This window comes from Coregonus lavaretus (genome assembly GCF_964263955.1).
Source record: "Coregonus lavaretus genome assembly, chromosome: 4".
In the NCBI taxonomy this organism is placed as follows: Eukaryota; Metazoa; Chordata; class Actinopteri; order Salmoniformes; family Salmonidae; genus Coregonus; species Coregonus lavaretus.
In genome coordinates this window covers 55,317,868-55,336,115 of record NC_139991.1, presented here as the reverse complement: position 1 = coordinate 55,336,115, position 18,248 = coordinate 55,317,868, and the positions used below count along the sequence as shown (strand labels likewise).

At 43.5% G+C, this 18,248-nt stretch overlaps 1 protein-coding gene and 1 pseudogene across 2 annotated transcripts; one reads left to right on the top strand and one right to left on the bottom strand.

Annotated features, from left to right (window-relative positions):
* Positions 1-3,311: 3,311 nt before the first annotated feature.
* LOC311128393 (POU domain, class 5, transcription factor 1-like) lies at positions 3,312-7,936 on the top strand (the record flags this gene model as incomplete). The annotated part of the gene is made up of 5 exons (XM_084160512.1): positions 3,312-4,052; positions 4,208-4,319; positions 6,808-6,938; positions 7,234-7,398; positions 7,682-7,936. The coding sequence occupies 5 exons, from the start codon at positions 3,312-3,314 to the stop codon at positions 7,934-7,936; spliced, it is 1,404 nt and encodes a 467-aa protein (XP_084016638.1).
* A 1,883-nt stretch (positions 7,937-9,819) lies between these two features.
* LOC311127475 (alpha-(1,3)-fucosyltransferase 7-like) lies at positions 9,820-10,834 on the bottom strand (annotated as a pseudogene). Its single transcript has one exon. The product of its transcript is annotated as an alpha-(1,3)-fucosyltransferase 7-like (transcript).
* Positions 10,835-18,248: the final 7,414 nt, after the last annotated feature.

Here is an 18,248-nt window from a genome sequence, read left to right as displayed (position 1 = left end):
GGTCTTAGGGGCCAAGCAAAATTTCTCCAGCCTCCTGAGGTTGAAGAGGCGCTTTTGCGCCTTCTTCACTACACTGTCTGTGTAGTTGGACCATTTCAGATTGTCACTGATGTGCACTGCAAGGAACTTGAAGCTTTTCACCTTCTCCACTGTGACCCCATCGATGTGGATGGGGGCGTGCTCCCTCTGCTCTCTGCTGAAGTCCACGATCAGCTCCTTCATTTTGTTGACTTTGAGGGAGAGGTTATTTTCCTGGCACCACTCCGCCAGGGCTTTAATCTCCTCAATGTAGGCTGTCTCGTCATTGTTGGTAATCAGGCCTACCACTGTCGTGTCGTCTACAAACTTGATGATTGAGTTGGAGTCGTGCGTAGCCACGCAGTCATGGGTGAACAGGGAGTACAGGAAGGGGCTGAGCACACACCCCTGGGGGGCCCCTGTGTTGAGGATCAGCGTAGTGGAGGTGTTGTTGCTTACCTTCACCACCTGGGAGCGGCCCATCAGGAAGTCCAGGACCCAGATGCACAGGGTGGGGTTCAGACCCAGGGCCCCAAGCTTAAAGATGAGCTTGGAGGGTACTATGGTGTTGAAGGCTGAGCTGTAGTCAATGAACAGCATTCCTACATAGGTATTCCTCTTGTCCAGATGAGATAGGGCAGTGCGATGGCGATTGCGTCATCCGTGAATCTATTAGGGCAGTATGCAAATTGCAGTGGGTCTAGGGTGTCGGGTAAGGTGGAGGTGATATGATCCTTAACTAACCTCTCAAAGCACTTCATGATGACAGAAGTGAGTGCTACAGGGCGATAGTCATTTAGTTCAGTTACCTTTACTTTCTTGGGTACAGGAACAATGGTGGACATCTTGAAGCAAGTGGGGACAGCAGACTGGGATAGGGAAAGATTTAATATGTCCTTAAACACTCCAGCCAGCTGGTCTGCCTATGCTCTGAGGAGGTGGCTAGGGATGCCATCTGTTGCTAGGGTTAAAGCACACCCACCCCCTACCCATATGCCATGTCCATTCATCTCATATTCACACTGCACATAGTAATGCACAAATGCTACAACTCTCATGTAATATCAACCACCCACCCCATCAAATAAGTCACTCTCTGGACATGAGTGTTTGTTTCAGGGTAGGGGGGTAGGTGTGTGTGGGCCGGAATCAAAGGGTTGCGACTTATTGTTCGTGTCTGAAAAGGAGCTAATGGTCAGCCATCGCTACTCGAGGTCTGAAAGCCGCGGGGTGCCCCCGGGCCAAGTCACACAATGACACCCCCACTCCTCCCGCGGCGCGTCTTCCTGCCACAATCTGTAGCCAACGACTCGCTCTGGGGGTGCGCATCTGTATCGGTGCGACCGCCATCCACTCTTTTCAATACACCCATCAAGGCTAGTATAAATTCGACTGGATGCATTTAGTTGTTTTTGTAATTTCCTCTGCGTTGTCCTGATTTTATATGGGTAAAAATAGGTTTCTGTAAGTAAATTGCGCGTAAAGTTGTTACTGAAATGTCATAAGGCTGCTTCTAATTTCTAGACTTACTGATCTTTTTCACATGTATTTCTGAAACAGGAGTCATTCTCAGTTTACTGAGATATCCATGTAATTAGGCTACAGCGCCATCACATTATAGGCCTCGTCTCTCCGCCAAAAGGATGGTCCAAACATTGTAAATATGACAAAACATGAACCAACATTCTTTATCGGTTAACTTCACTAGGCCTATATCAAAGACAAACATATAACACATAAGGCCATTGTGTTTTGCGTATAAGTCTAAACCTCAATGAAAATGCATTTAGAGTCGGTTATAATTTCCATTTAACAAATTGATTGATTTTTCCCACAAATATTGATTTTTTTTTACATTTTAATTTCTAACAATTAGCCTAAATATTCAGCAAGTGAAAATAGATGGGTCTATGCTATTTGTAAAAAATGGATCGAATGGGATCCCTCACTTAGACTCGATAATTATTTTGCACATAATTGTCTTTTTAGGCTATAGGCTAAGAAAAATGTATATACTAATATTTCTATAGTCTAATGGATATAAGTTGATCATGAAAATTGAGCATGATCAGCAAGGTTGCCCAAAATTTCTATAGCCTAATGGATATAAGTTGATCATGAAAATTGAGCATGATCAGCAAGGTTGCCAAACATTTCTATAGCCTAATGGATTTAAGTTGATCATGAAAATTGAGCATGATCAGCAAGGTTGCCCAAATGTTGTTAAAAATATACACTCTGGGCCTATAGGCCTACATTTATAATAGGCCTACATTTATAATGAGTGATAGTAAACTATGTAATTCTGTTCTATGTTTAAATGCATCTGCTTGCATGTAGGCTATCCCAAATCACTTTTAATATCAAGGAAAGCTAGTTAAGGTAAATTATTTAAACAAAGTCCACACAACGCTCCATGCATATTATATACTTTGGCTACGTCATATGTATTTCCTATTTAGTACTGTAGGCTAAATATACTAAATGGGTCAACATTGAAGTCATGAATTAGATATAACTTTTTACTAGATAATTTCCTTTAATTGCTTACAGGAGTTTTGCATATACACCTGAGCTTGAGTTATTACAATTTTATCTCAGGAAGACGAATAGCCTATATTTAGTAAAAAATAATAATAATCAGTCTCCAATGGGAAAGCACGTGCACTACCGTACGCGTTTCTCACGGTCAGTGTTATCCGGGATCTTTGGGACGTCCTTACACTAAACCCTAACTTTAACCATAACCCTTACCTAACCATTTACATTTCAACTTCAATGGGGGGTAAGGACGTCCCAGTGATCCTTGATAGCATGGACCATTATCTCACGGTGAAGGGGAAAACAATCAAGTTCAGTCGCAAATTCACCATCAGCTGTGTATGATTGTCTCTCCCGGCCAATGGGATGTGAGGCAATTAACATTCCAACACCGGTTGATTAGAAAAAAACTGTGGAGCGGCCATTTCAAGGTGAAGTAGGTGGTGGTGAACTCGAGACTCAATGGACTACAGTTGATGGGTATCTCGCACACAGGCGACAACTGCTTGTATTTCTGAACAGGTTTGTTTCGAGACAGCATGAAGAGGAACTTTCGGAATTGATTTTCGCCCTTTAAGGAATTGTTCAAAGAACGCTTGCATTTGGACATTTTTCTTGCCACCCTCAAGTGTTCAGGGCAGGCGGTTCAGAAACTATTTTATATCTTGCGTAATGCGTATATAGACTGCAAGTGTGTCATTGAATATAGCCAAGTGCATGAACCACTTTGTCTGAGATTCAAATCAAGGAGAATGTCGGAGCGATCTCAGAGCCCTATTTCGGATTGCAACAGCCGGCCTGATGACTTCAGCCGGCCAATGTACGCCCAGGCCTTGAGTCAAGAGGGGTTTGGAGGCACTTCGCTCCAGATCCCTCACGGTGTTCTACAGCACCATAGTCTTCTATTCAACAAGACTGCATACAACGGGATGCCTCCAACAACACCTCAAACCTTTTTCCAATTCCCACCAGTCGGTGGTGACTATAGGGCCTCCGATTTACAAGCCGGTGACTTTTGCCAACCCAAACATTGGTATCCCATCGCCGCTCCCGAGTACACCGGCCAGGTACCGAGGGCTGCAGTGACTACGCAGGCCACACACCTGAGCCCACCCATTGCCGAAGCCAGGGAACAAATGAAGATGCCTGAGATAAAGATTGAGAAGGATGTCAATGACGAGTACGAGGCAAAGATTCAACAGTATCCAACTCCGTCGTCCGCTGTGGCTCACGGGGTTTACTACTCGACCCCATGGAACCCATCGTTTTGGCCCGGCCTTCCCCACATCACTGCTGCAAGTTCCAATACTCAAAACCTTAACGCCATACCCTCAACATCGTCTTCAACATCCCCATCGCTCTCGCCGTCACCCCCCAGTAATGGGGTACCCGGGATCACGTTCAACGGGAGCGCAAGCCAAGGTGCCCAAGCGCAAACCTCTACCCGAAGCAATGGATCCTCCAGCGGTGGGTGCAGTGACTCCGAGGAAGAGGTGAGTCTGAAAATGGGCCTATGTACGGTTATCCCCATGGTCATTGTTGTACTATTAGCCTATGTGTTTACCCTGGAGCCTGTCTATTAATAAATGAAAAAGTAAGGGTTGGGACATGTTTCCTAAAGTCGTTGGTAATTGTGCCTCTTTAACAGGAGAACCCTTCAACTGAGGAGCTGGAACTGTTCGCCAAGGAGCTGAAGCACACGCGTATAACCCTGGGTTTCACACAAGCAGATGTAGGCATGGCTCTAGGCAACCTTTATGGTGAGTTTGTATTATGTGGTGTACACTAAAACTACCATTAGCCTATGTCATAGCTGAACCTTGCCCTTGTGTGCCATTGTGACCTGGTGTATGTTAATAATTGTTTGGTCTTTGAACTTACTGAGTGTTCCCTTAAATTGGCTTAGGAAACCATAGAATACCATGTTCCTTGTGTTTGGCACCTACTGTAGTAGTTGCCGTGTCAACTAGGGATTAACATGGGTAACCGGGTTCCCTGGACCATTTCCCGAAAAAATAAAATGACAATACCCGAGAAATGAAATTTCCCCGATATCGCACTAATGCAATTCCACAAAATACATAATGTGCAGCAGCAGATTGTGCCATGTTTCTGTTGCCGTTATCCAAACAGGTTGTCCCATTGACACCTATAGTGTATTTACTTCACACAATCGCCATAAATTCAAAGCACACGCATAACTGACACAGCTGCACTGTACACCAGACCCAAATGCACTTTAGATTTACATTTTAGTCATTTAGCAGACGCTCTTATCCAGAGCGACTTACAGTTAGTGAATGCATACATGTTTTTATTTATGTATTATTTTTTATACTGGCCCGTGGGAAACGAACCCACATCCCTGCCGGCCAAACCCTCCCCTACATTGGACGACGCTAGACCAATTGTGCGGCGCCCATGGGTCTCCCGGTCGCGGCTGGCTGCAACAGAGCCTGGACTCGAACCAGGATCTATAGTGGCACAGCTAGCACTGCGATGTAGTGCCTTAGACCACTGCGCCACTCGGAAGTTCTAACTTCTCATTAGAACTGAAAATTCGATCCCGTTCTGAATTAAGACCGGAGCTGAAGCCCGAGCCCAGGACTGGTCCAACATCACAGAAATTAAATGAGTCCCAACGGGTAAAAAAAAGCCAGATTTCTAGAAAACAGTACACTATATTGATTTAAACTGGTGTTGAGAACATTGCGGTGGCGGGCGGCAGCTGAGTGAGGAGACAGGAAACAGCCTTTGGGAGGAGAAAGTGAAAAGGAAAGCTCACCATAGTTATGTTCAACTGAATGGTGATCAACTAGATGATCATTTCAGCACCGTTTTCATTGGGACAGCGCCATCGCGCTGCCTTGAGACAAGCGTGGGCGACTAGTCTAGATAAATCCATTTCAGATTTTTTTTAATTTTATTTTTTATACTTAATCTCCGTTTGGATATTTGGTAACAATTAAGTTGGGGGAAATGTTAGGTAAGTAGAGGTCGGTGCTAATTAATATTTTTATGATAATTTAGTTTGCTCATATTAGCTGATCAGAACAGTTTGCTAGCCTGTTATACAGGTGGATTTTGCACTTCCATCGCGTAGTAGCCTGGCCAACTCCCGACCAAAAGCCAAGGTCTGTATATTTGGTTAATTGATATGTCTGGACAAGTGGAAGTGGTAGCTCATTTATTCGTTTGCTCCTCTATCGCTGATCAGGAACATTTAGCATGCAATAACGTAGCCTAAATCAAGGGTCGTTTATCTATTTACTATTTTCCTGTCATCCCAATCCCACTGAAACCCCAAATCCTGATCCTGTCTCGCATGAAAATTCCTAACTTTATTATGTAATCCATAGGTTGCATTATCAAATCACGTCTCGCCTATGCATGTCAAAAAACCGCTATAACATTTCCCCCGCTTCTCTGCGCTTTCTCGTATTGCTGCCTATATGAGAGCTTCGGTAGAGTGATCAACAAACGCTTTTTTTTTTTAGCAGTTGGTCCCGGTTAAGATGCCTTGAAATTTAAACAAGTTCCTCTTCCTCTCCCCGTTATTCATGAGCTGATCTGCTATCTGTAGAATCAACTCGATTTTGCCAAATAGGACGTTTTGGCATTCGTTGGTTATCTAGCAAGCTTAGTGACTTTGGTCACTTGACTTTGTTTGACTGCTGTTTATGATTCGACAACGCTATGGCCAACTCGTGGTGCACCCTGTGTCGAGAGAGCCTAGGCCTTTTATTTATTTTTATTTCACCTTTATTTAACCAGGTAAGCCAGTTGAGAACAAGTTACAACTGCGACCTGGCCAAGATAAAGCAAAGCAGTGCGATAAAAACAACAGTTACATATGGGATAAACAAAACGTACAGTCAAAAACACAATAGAAAATCTATATAGTGAGCAGCCTACTGCTGAATTAATTGAGGAACATAACGCTCTGAATTTATGAACGGCCTGTTTCGCAATTCACAAAAATGTTATTTGCGAGCAGTTACACTCTCATTACTAAATAACAGTTTATCTTGTGAAATCTTTCCATAGTGGTGCAGCAAAGACGTCAATTTGCCTCAGTGACAATCATATTTTGGGAGAATCCTGAGTGACCATATCTTGATTTTAAATGGGCACTTCCGATTTTTGCGGTATTTCCCGGGATAAATATGAATTATTCCCTGTATTGAGACCTGGTAGATGTTCGGGAAAATATTAATCCCTACTGACAATTACTTGTTCTCTGTTTAGGAAAGATGTTCAGCCAGACGACAATCTGTCGTTTCGAAGCCCTCCAGCTCAGCTTTAAGAATATGTGCAAGCTGAAGCCCCTGCTCCGGAGATGGCTGAATGAGGCTGAGACCTCTGACAACCCCCAGGATGTGAGTATTCTTCTAACTGATCTCTTTTATTATTAGATTTGTTTTGTTTAGAATCACTGCTGGTCCAGAGCTAAATCTGGTTTGCACAATGTGTCTAGGATGCCATCTTGTGGATAGAAATGCCTGAACTTCCCATGCCCAACCAGAGTAATATTTATTAGAAAATGTTCACCATTTAAATGTTATCTATTCAGCATTTGATATTTGAGGGGGACCAATAGCATTAAGTCCTCTGGAATGGACCAAAGCACACTGCAATGGCCCAGTCTGAATGTGAGTATGTTTGTGTCCCCAGATGTACAAGATAGAGCGGGTCTTTGTGGACACCAGGAAGAGGAAGCGGAGGACCAGTCTGGAGGGTTCGGTGCGCACGGCTCTGGAGTCCTACTTTGTCAAGTGCCCCAAGCCAAACACCCAGGAGATCACACACATTGCAGATGACCTGTGTCTGGAGAGAGACGTGAGTCCCACACAGATACAGCCTCCCCTCATTTCCTCTCGGTCACCTACTGCACTTTATTTCCCCAAACCTGCATGGCAGTTTAGTTTAAGTTGCTTTTAGATTAAATGGAACGTAAATACATTTATGGTAAATATGCTTTTCCTGCTTGTGTTGCCATGGTTTGAATCTTAGTGCTGTATGTGTTAACTTATCAGACCCTGTCAGGTTCTATATTTAAAATATAGGAAGTGGGGAAATGTTTATTTTTTTTGGGACAGCATATGACTGTTGTGTTCGACAGGTGGTGCGTGTGTGGTTCTGTAACCGCAGACAGAAGGGAAAGCGCCTGGCCCTCCCTTTCGATGAGGAGTGTGAAGGACAGTACTACGAGCAGAGCCCACCTCCGCCACACATGACCCACTCCCCCCTCCCAGGGCAGGGGTACCACCTATCCAGCCACCCCGGGCCCCCCACCTTCTATATGCCCCCCCTCCAGAGGCCAGATGTCTTTAAGCAGGCCCTGCACCCTGGACTGGTGGGTCACCTGACCAGCTAAATGTGTTCCAGTTCTCCAAACCAGCCCTGGCCGTGTGGCCACCTCTTCCCTTCCCCACCCAACATGGCTATTGGCTACCTCTTCAGTCCTCCAGTCCCTCCCAACCCAGGATGTTGTCCTCCATATCCATTCCCTCGAACATGGGGAGGAAAAGTGAATTGAGGCTTGTAGGCGAATACAGTAAATAAATAGATAAAAGCTGCAACTTCCTGGTCTATTTGAAAGGCTGGGGAATCTTGAGACTGCCTTTGTCGGTCTCTGACCCACATGCTCTTTGAGTGTTCATCGGTTTAGGGCCTTACCTCCCACCCAGTTCAGCTACAAGTCATCTGCACAGCACTGAACCAATAAAGCTCCATCCTGTACCATGACTCTAAATTCTGGGGGTACTTTTTGGGGGGCGGGAAATTGGCTCTGAATATCTGCTGTGCGATTATGCTTTTGCACAAAGTTGCGGTTTTGAGTCTGACTTTTTTTTTGATATTTTAAAAATGTGTTTTATTTCTTTTATCTTGAATGTCCTTGTGCTGTCTTATTGTTGCAGTTCCTCCAGCGGTTATCTATTTTATCTATCAGGTGACTTTTATCTACAATTTCTTTAAATATTCTCTGCAGTCTTGTCCAGAAGGTACACTCTCATAGTGGAAGTATGATACAAATGTTTTTTTTGAGTTGTCTTAACAAATTCTGATGTTTTGTTACCCATGGGTGTCTTTTTTGTCTGTATTGCATATGTTGATTAACTGTTTTTAATTGATTTTAATCTAATGGTAGTCATTGCGGTAAGGGGACAAAGTGCAGAATGTCTGATTAGGGCATTGAGTATTGCCCCCTCAACCAGTCTCTCTCACATCTATCCCAATTTACCAAAATCATACTTCTGTTAACATGATCATCATGGACCTGTATTGTTAATGGTTGTCACTGTTACAGCGCTGACTACGTCACCACTCTTATAATAGATTTGTTTTGATCGAGTCTTTCTAAAATGGCTATCCCGTGCAGTCAATCCCATGCCTTATTGTGTAGTTGAAGTCATTTCATCTTGTATGTGACTCCAAATCTCTTGACTAGATGTTTTTACACAATCCCATGTTTATAAATGAAAGCATATTTGATAATTTATTGAGACTGCCTATTTCTCTGGGGCAACCTAAAGATGTTACTTGTAACTTTCGCTCCACACAATTAAATCTACTTTATTTTCCATGCCAACCTGTGTCATAACAACAATTATTCTAACTTGACCATTTACCTTCTGTGCTTTGGTTGTTACAATTGAGGTTTTTATATGGAGTTGTGCATGTTATGATGCTTGCAATGAAAGCCTTGTAAGATGTTAAATCTACACATTATGCACAAGTGTCCTTAATGTTTGTATTGCTGTATTTTCTCTTTTCGTATGACTTCTGCAGTGAATATGCTATTGTACATAAACACAGTATGTGTAACACATTGCTTAACAGTTCAACAGTGCAGGTAATCATGACTCACTGATCTGACCACCCACAAATGTGCAACCACTTTCCTTGTTTTGTTTCTCACACATTAGTTGCATGTGTGAAACAAACGGTGGTTTATTGATTTATTGCTGTAATGTCCATGTGAAAAGAGCTTGTCCTAGAGAAGACATTTACATTTTAGTCATTTAGCAGACGCTCTTATCCAGAGCGACATACAGTTAGTGAGTGCATACATTTTTCATACTGACTACCTTTACATTTGTTTTTAAATGGTGTCCCAAATGGCACCATTTCCCCTTACATAGGGTCTGGTCAAAAGTAGTGCACTATGAGCCCTGGTCAAATGTAATGACCTGTGTAGGGTGCCATTTGGGCTGAAGAAAGTCTGAGGAGCTGCCAAAGTGAAGAATGGGCTTGGTGTCACATCCTGACCCAGGCTTCCAGGTCATGGTACATTTTCTGAGCAGGCAGGCTGTGATACTGGGGGAAGATGCTACATAGCCTCTCCCTCCAGTCTGTATACACTTTCACCTGATATCTATGCCGCTACGCAAAGTACACATCTCTTCTTGTCCAATAGCAGCTGGCGGAGATAGTTTCCCAGCTCCTTAGTGGATGGAAAGTCCTCAACATGGATGAAGGAGTTGGGCGGAGCCACAGCCTTGTAGTCATCTGGCGGTGGACCCAGAACCACAGGTACTGCCCCTGCCTGGTAAGCGTTCCACCAGAGCTTATCAGTGATGTAATCCTTGGAGATGGAGTTCTCAAAGGCCAAGTAGAAGTAGCAGCTTGAGATGGTGGGCAGCAGGTTGCTGGAGGCCAGGACACTCCCCCTCAAGAGACCATACACCTCCACTGGGATGCTTCTCTTCAGGCTCTTGTACACCGAGCTCCTTCTGTGCTGAGCCTCATAGTGACTAATGACCCAGCAGGCCAGAAGGGACTTATTTTGGGGAATGACGTCTTCTGTGCTGCTATCGTTACCAGTATCACAGTCCTTCGGTAGCAGCTTACCATAAGGCATGGTGATATCGGCATCGCGGCGGTAGGACATGGTCCAGTTGAACACGTTATTGAAAGGCTTCAGGTATCCGCTGTTGTCAGGGGACTCCAGAGAGAGCCAGACCCACTTCTGGTGCCTTGGCCGGTGGAGGGGCAGCCGCTCCTGGCCCGTCATCAGCTCTCTGGGGTAGAGAGAGCGCTGGTCCACCAGGCGGCAGTCAGGGATACGGTACCGGTCCCAGCACACGTCTCCCTCCAGATTGTAGGGGTGGCCGAAGGGCCAGTGCCACAGCAGGATGGTGACGTTGTTGTGGCTTCTGTCAGAGTTTGGACCCCACCCACCCTCACTCCCCTGTCCCACCAAAAAGAACAGTAGAGGGGCCAGACAGATGATGAGGAGGAAGAGCCTGAGGCAAAATGAGGGGAATTCCATGGTAAAACTGGACCCTCGTTTGTCATCAGGGTTCTTTCACTGCTGGGAAATGACCAGAGAAAAAAACAGGATTTAGTTTGTTAACCTTGACTCATGGGTAAACGTAACATAGTAAACAAGAATCCGAGACGTTCAAATTAGTATATGTTTCGTATTAATTTGTGGATGTCAATCATCCATTTTGTATGATAGGCTACAGTGCCTTGCAAAAGTATTCATCCCCCTTGGCGTTTTTCCTATTTTGTTGCATTACAACCTGTAATTTAAATTGATTTTTATTTGGATATCATGTAATGGACACACACAAAATAGTCCAAATTGGTGAAGTGAAATGAAAAAAATAACTTGTTTCAAAGAATGTAAAAAAATTAATAACAGAAAAGTGGTGCATGCATATGTATTCACCCCCTTTGCTATGAAGCCCCCAAATAAGATCTGGTGCAACCAATTACCTTCAAAGTCACATCATTAGTTAAATAAAGTCCACCTGTGTGCAATCTAAGTGTCACATGATCTCAGCATATATACACCTGTTCTGAAAGGCCCCAGAGTCTGCAACACCACTAAGCAAGGGGCACCACCAAGCAAGCAGCACCATGAAGACCAATGAGCTCTCCAAACAGGTCAGGGACAAAGTTGTGGAGAAGTACAAATCAGGGTTGGGTTATAACAAAATATCAGAAACTTTGAACATCCCACGGAGCACCATTAAATCCATTATTAAAAAATGGAAAGAATATGGCACCACAACAAACCTTCCAAGAGAGGGCCGCCCACCAAAACCCATGGACCAGGCAAGGAGGGCATTAATAAGAGAGGCAACAAATATATCAAAGATAACCCTGAAGGAGCTGCGAAGTTCCACAGCGGAGATTGGAGTATCTGTCCATAGGACCACTTTAAGCCGTATACTCCACAGAGCTGGGCTTTACAGAAAAGTGGCCAGAAAAAAGCCATTGCTTAAAGAAAAAAATAAGCAAACACGTTTGGTGTTCGCCAAAAGCCATGTGGGAGACTCCCCAAACAAATGGAAGAAGGTACTCTGGTCAGATGAGACTCAAATTGAGCTTTTTTGGCCATCAAGGAAAATGTCTAGCGCAAACCCAACACCTCTCATCACCCCAAGAACACCATCAGCATCATGCTGTGGGGATGTTTTTCATCGGCAGGGACTGGGAAACTGGTCAGAATTGAAGGAATGATGGATGGCGCTAAATACAAGGAAATTATTGAGGGAAACCTGTTTCAGTCTTCCAGAGATTTGAGAGGTTCACCTTCCAGCAGGACAATGACCCTAAGCATACTGCTAAAGCAACACTTGAGTGGTTTAAGGGGAAACATTTAAATGTCTTGGAATGGCCTAGTCAAAGCCCAGACCTCAATCCAATTGAGAATCTGTGATATGACTTAAAGATTGCTGTACACCAGCGGAACCCATCCAACTTGAAGGAGCTGGAGCAGTTTTGCCTTGAAGAATGGGCAAAAATCCCAGTGGCTAGATGTGCCAATCTTATAGAGACATACCCCAAGAGACTTGCAGCTGTAATTGCTGCAAAAGGTGGCTCAACAAAGTATTGACTTTGGGGTATGTCTCTAATTGTTTCACAATTAAAACATATTTTGCATCTTCAAAGTGGTAGGCATGTTGTGTAAATCAAATGATACAACCCCAAAAAAATCCATTTTAATTCCAGGTTGTAAGGCAACAAAATAGGAAAAATGCCAAGAGGGGTGAATACTTTCGCAAGCCACTGTATGTTACGAATTACAATTCATATGATATGTTGCGAATTGCAATTCCTACAATTACAAATTTGCAATACGTATGTTACAAATTCCAATTTGTTGTGACTAACGTTAGCTAGGTGGGTAATGCTAATGTCAGCTAGGTGGCTAACGTTAGCTGGGTTAGGGTTTAAGGTTAGGGTTAAGATTAAGGTTAGGAGTTAGGGGAAGGGTTAGCTAACATGCTAAGTAGTTGCAAAGACGCTACAATGCTAAAGTTGTCCTTGATGAGATTCGAACACTCAAACTTTGGGTTGCTAGACGTTCACATCATACACCCTACCAACCACCCTCCTTTTGTTTTTGCCTTAAGTAACCTTTTGTCTTATGTAATCATACCAATCGTAACATATCATACTGATTTGAGTGTTCAGGATTTTAGTTTACTATGTTACTTCTAGTCTATGAGACCAGCCTGTATCTGTACACAGTAACCCACTGGCCTTAACACTTCTGCTTCACTCTAGTCATACTGTTAGTTGAACATCATAGCTTGTTCCTTTGTCTGCTTCCAAAGGGAATCATTTTGTTCTTATTTTATTGGAACTCCTTCCATCCATCCCATGGTATTATTAGACATCCAGGGAGCCGTTGATTTTATAGTTATAAATGGCTGAATGAAAATAGCTATGCATCTCCTTGTAGCAGCTTGATGCACATACTTGTTTGTTTGTCACCATCTCTACCATCTCAATTTACATGTTGGGAGTAGTTCTGGTCAAAGATAGGACTGATCAGTTGGCTATTGAATTTGTTTGCTACTGCTAAACATGCTTTGTCACTGTTATTTTGGTTGTGTTGCGTGTTACATTTGACTTCCTCTATTGTGGTTGTCTATCCCTCCCAACTCTGTGCTTGTCCTCATATCACTTTTGTCACCGCCTTCCTGTGATAAGGAATCAATTAGCCTGTTACCGGTGCTTAGCAAACTATTGGAAAAAAATCGTGTTCGACCAAATACAATGTTATTTTACAGAAATCAAATGAAGACTTTCAGCATGCTTATAGGGAAGGGCACTCAACATGCTCGGCACTGGCACAAATTACTGTCTGAAAGAAATGTATAAGAATATTGTGGGAGCTGTTTTGTTAGACTTCAATGCAGCCTGTGATATCGTTGATCATACCATATTGATGAAAAGACTGGTGTTATGGATTAATATCCTCTGCGTTATCATGGATGGACAGTTACCTATCCAATAGAACACAGACGGTTTTCTTTCATGCAAATTATTTTGTTGAGTATGATGTACTGCAGGGCAGCCTGCTTGGACCATGATTGTTTTCTGTGTTTACTAATAACCTTCCACTGCAACAATAAAATACATAACTGACACCTTTAACATAGAGCTCCAGTCAGTTTTAGAATGGGTAACTAGCAACAGGCTGGTGCTAAATATCTCAAAAACTAAAAGCATCTCTAGGGACAAGTCACTTGCTCAACGCTAAACCTCATCTGGATCTACTATTGAATAATGTGGCTATTGAGCAAGTTGAGGAGACTAAACTGCTGAGTGGCACCTTAGATAGCAAGCTATCATTGTCAAAACATAGACTCAATGGTTACTAAAATGGGAAGAGGTCTGTCCATGATAAGGTGTTGCTCTGCGTTCTTGATATCTCAGTCAACCAGACAGGTCCTACAGGCCATAGTTTTGTTGCACCTGAACTACTGTCCAGTTGTGTGGTCAGGTGCGGCAAAGAAGGACATAGGCAAATTGCAGTTGGTCCAAAACAGAGCAGCACGTATTGCACTTAGATGTACAAGGAGCGCAAATGTCAATGACATGCATGTCAATCTCTCCTGGCTCAAAGTTGAGGAGAGATTGACTGCATCACTGTTGGTCTTTGTGCAAGGTGTTGATGTGTTGAAGGTACCGAACTGTCTGTTCAAGAGGTTGGCAAACAGTTTGGACAGTCATCGGTATCACACAAGACATGCAACCAGAGGTGTCTTCACAGTCCCCAGGTCCAGAACAGAGGCTGGGAAACACAGTGTTAAATAGAGCCATTACTAAATGGAACTGCCATGCACCCAGGTATCTCAAGCTAGCAATAAAACCAGATAAAATAACACCTTATGGCACGACAGAGACTGTGAAGAGAGACATACATTTTTATGCATTTTGTATTGTATTAGTATTATGTGCTGTGTTACGTGGTTGGGATACGACTGATATTTGGTTGTCCCACCTGGCTATCTTAAGATTAATGCCCTAGCTGTGGGTTGCTCTGGATGGGAGCGTCTGCTGAATGGCTAAATTATAATATAAAATGTAGTGCTATGTATATTATGTATTTTATTTGTTGTGTTGATTCCTGTTTGGACCCCAGGAAGAGTAGCCGGGGCCTCGGCAGCAGCTAATTGGGGATCCTAATAAATACTAAATAAGGACGCAGGGTGTGTTCAGGGACAAAGGATGACAGGATGAGACAAAGAGTGATTACACTGGAATCATAGTTTAAGGACATTGGGTTCAGTGTTTGGCTTGATGACAGCAATGAGTTGGCAAGACCACAGATTAAGGACCAGGATATTATTCAGCAGATCAATTTGATAAACATTAGAATCCACTTAGCTAATGTAGGTGTCCATGGAGCTCATCATTATTTCTTACTTGCTGAAGTGAATTCGGAAAGCATTCAGACTCCTTCACTTTTTTCCCACATTTTGTTAAGTTGCAGCCTTATCCTAAAATGGATAAAATGTTTTTTCCCCCTCATCAATCTACATACAATACCCCATAATGACAAAGTAAAAACAGGTTTTTGCAAATGTATTTAAAAAACAACTGAAATATCACATTTACATAAGTATATATATATTTTAAATCCATTTTAGAATAAGTCTGTAACGTAACAAAATGTGGAAAAAGTCAAGGGGTCTGAATACTTTCCAAATGCACTGTATATGGAATACTGCACGACAAAAGGAGTCTGTATTGAAAACATGCCCATGTCAGGGGAGATACCTATTTAGGCAATCCCTAGCTGCTGAGTGCTGGCCCTGGGGGTCTGCCGTACTGTTTGTCACTCTGACCTTGGCCTAACACAGCTGAAACTAAAAATGAATGTTTCACTAAGATCCTAAAGCTGAGTGGTGTGTGTTGAGTTGGGGGCTGCAGGGCGGTGGACCCCTAGGGGCAGGACGGGGTGATCCAGCTATATTGTGTGCAAGTAATAAGAGCTCTACAGTACTATTAGGCCTATGATATGAATTACAGTGCCCTCCGTAATTACTGGGACAGTGAAGCATTTTTTCTTATTTTGGCTCTATACTCCAAAAGTTTGGATTTAAAATCACACAATGACTATGAAGTTAAAGTGCTAACTGTCAGTATTGGGTGCTAACCGAAAGTATTGGGACAAATTCACTTGTATGTGTATTAAAGTAGTAAAAAGTTAAGTATTTGGTCCCACATTCATAGCACGCAATAATTACATCAGGTTTGTGACTTTACACATTTGTTGGATGTATTTGCTGTTTGTTTTGGTTGTGTTTCAGATTATTTTGTGCCCAATAGAAATTAATGTTAAATCATGTATTGTGTCAGTCTAGAGTCACTTTTATTGTAAATAAGTATATAATATTTTTCTAAACACTTCTACATTAATGTGGATGCTACCATGATTATGGATAATCCTGAATGAATCGTGAATAATGATGAGTGAGAAAGTTACAGATGCAAAAATATCATACTCCCAAGATATGCTAACCTCTCACCATTACAATAACATGGGAGGTTGGCATTTTTTTTTGGGGGGGGGGTATCATATTTGTGCGACTATAACTTCCTCACTCATTATTCACAATTCATTCAGGATTATCCATAATCATGGTAGCATCCACATTCATGTAGAAGTGTTTGGAAACATTCTATTCTTATTTACAATAAAAGTGACCCCGAAAGGGTCATATTAGATTGTGTAGAGATGCAAGAAATTAGCTTTAGATTCCCCAAAACATTCTGAGGTCCCCCAGACAGGTTATGTTGCCCCCCTGCTCTGGAGTGATGAATCAAGCTTCACCATCTGGCAGTCCGACGGATGAATCTAGGTTTGGCGGATACCAGGAGAATGCTACCTGCCCCAATGCATAGTGCCAAATGTAAAGTTTGGTGGAGGGGGAATAATGGTCTGGGGCTTTTTTCCATGGTTCGGGCTAGGCCCCTTTGTTCCAGTGGAGGGAAATCTTAACGCTACAACATACAATGACATTCTAGACGATTCTGTGCTTCCAACTTTGGGGAAGGCCCTTTCCGGTTTCAGCATGACAATTACATTTACATTACATTTTAGTCATTTAGCAGACACTCTTATCCAGAGCGACTTACAGTTAGTGCATTCATCTTAAGATAGTGCAAGTGCTGGTTAAGTAAGGGCCAAGAGACCTGAGGTGGCAGAACAGAGTTCTCTGGTTGGGCTGTAGGGTTTGAGCATAGCCTGGAGGTAGGGAGGGGCAGTTCCTCTTGCTGTTTCGTATGTAAGCACCATGGTCTTGTAGTGGATGCGAGCTTCGACTGGAAGCCAGTGGAGTGTGTGGAGGAGCGGGGTGACAGAGAACTTGGGAAGGTTGAAAACCAGGCGGGCTGCAGAACTCTGGATAAGTTGCAGAGGTTTGATGGGTGTCAGAAGGGGGGAAAGAGAAAAGTAGTTGAGCGTCATCTGCATAGCAATGATAGGAGAGACCATGTGAGGAAATGACGGAGCCGAGTGACTTGATGTATAGAGAGAAGAGGAGAGGGCCTAGAACCGAGCCCTGGGGGACACCAGTAGTGAGAGTATGTGGTGCAGACACAGATCCGCTCCACGTCACCTGGTAGGAGCGGCCTGCCAAGTAGGACACAATCCGAGAGTGTGCAGAGCCTGAGATGCCCATCCCTTAGAGGGTGGAGAGGAGGATCTGATGGTTCAAGGTGTCGAAGGCAGCGGATAGATCTAGGAGGATGAGAACAGAGGAGAGAGCGTCAGCTTTGGCAGTGCGGAGAGCCTCCGTGACACAGAGAAGAGCAGTCACGGTTGAGTGACCCATCTTGAAGCCTGACTGGTTAGGGTCAAGAAGTTTGTTCTGAGAGAGATAATGAGAAAGTTGATCAGAGACAGCACGCTCAAGTGTTTTGGAAAGAAAAAGGGATACAGGTCTATAGTTTTTTACATCAGATGAGTCGAGTGTTGTAATCTTGAGGAGGGGAGCAACTCTGGACATTTTGAAGTCAGAGGGTACGCAGCCAGTGGTCAGGGATGAGTTGATGAGAGAAGTGAGGAATGGGAGAAGGTCTCCAGAGATGGTCTGGAGAAGGGAGGAGGGGATGGGGTCGAGCGGGAAGGTTATCGGGCGGCCAAACCTCACTAGTCGCAGGAGGTCATCTGGAAAGAAAGGGGAGAAAGAGGTCAAGGCGTAGGGTAGTTCTGTGTGAGTGAGACCGGTGGACTCAATAGGCTGAGTGAATGAGTAGCAGATGTTGTCAACCTTTTTTCAAAGTGATTGACAAAGTCGTCAGCAGAGAGGGACGAAAGAGAGGGTGGAGGATTAAGGAGGGAGGAGAAGGTGGAAAAGAGTTTCCTAGGGTTAGAGGCAAAATATTGACATTTAGAGTGGTAGAAAGTGGCTTTAGCAGCGGATACAGAG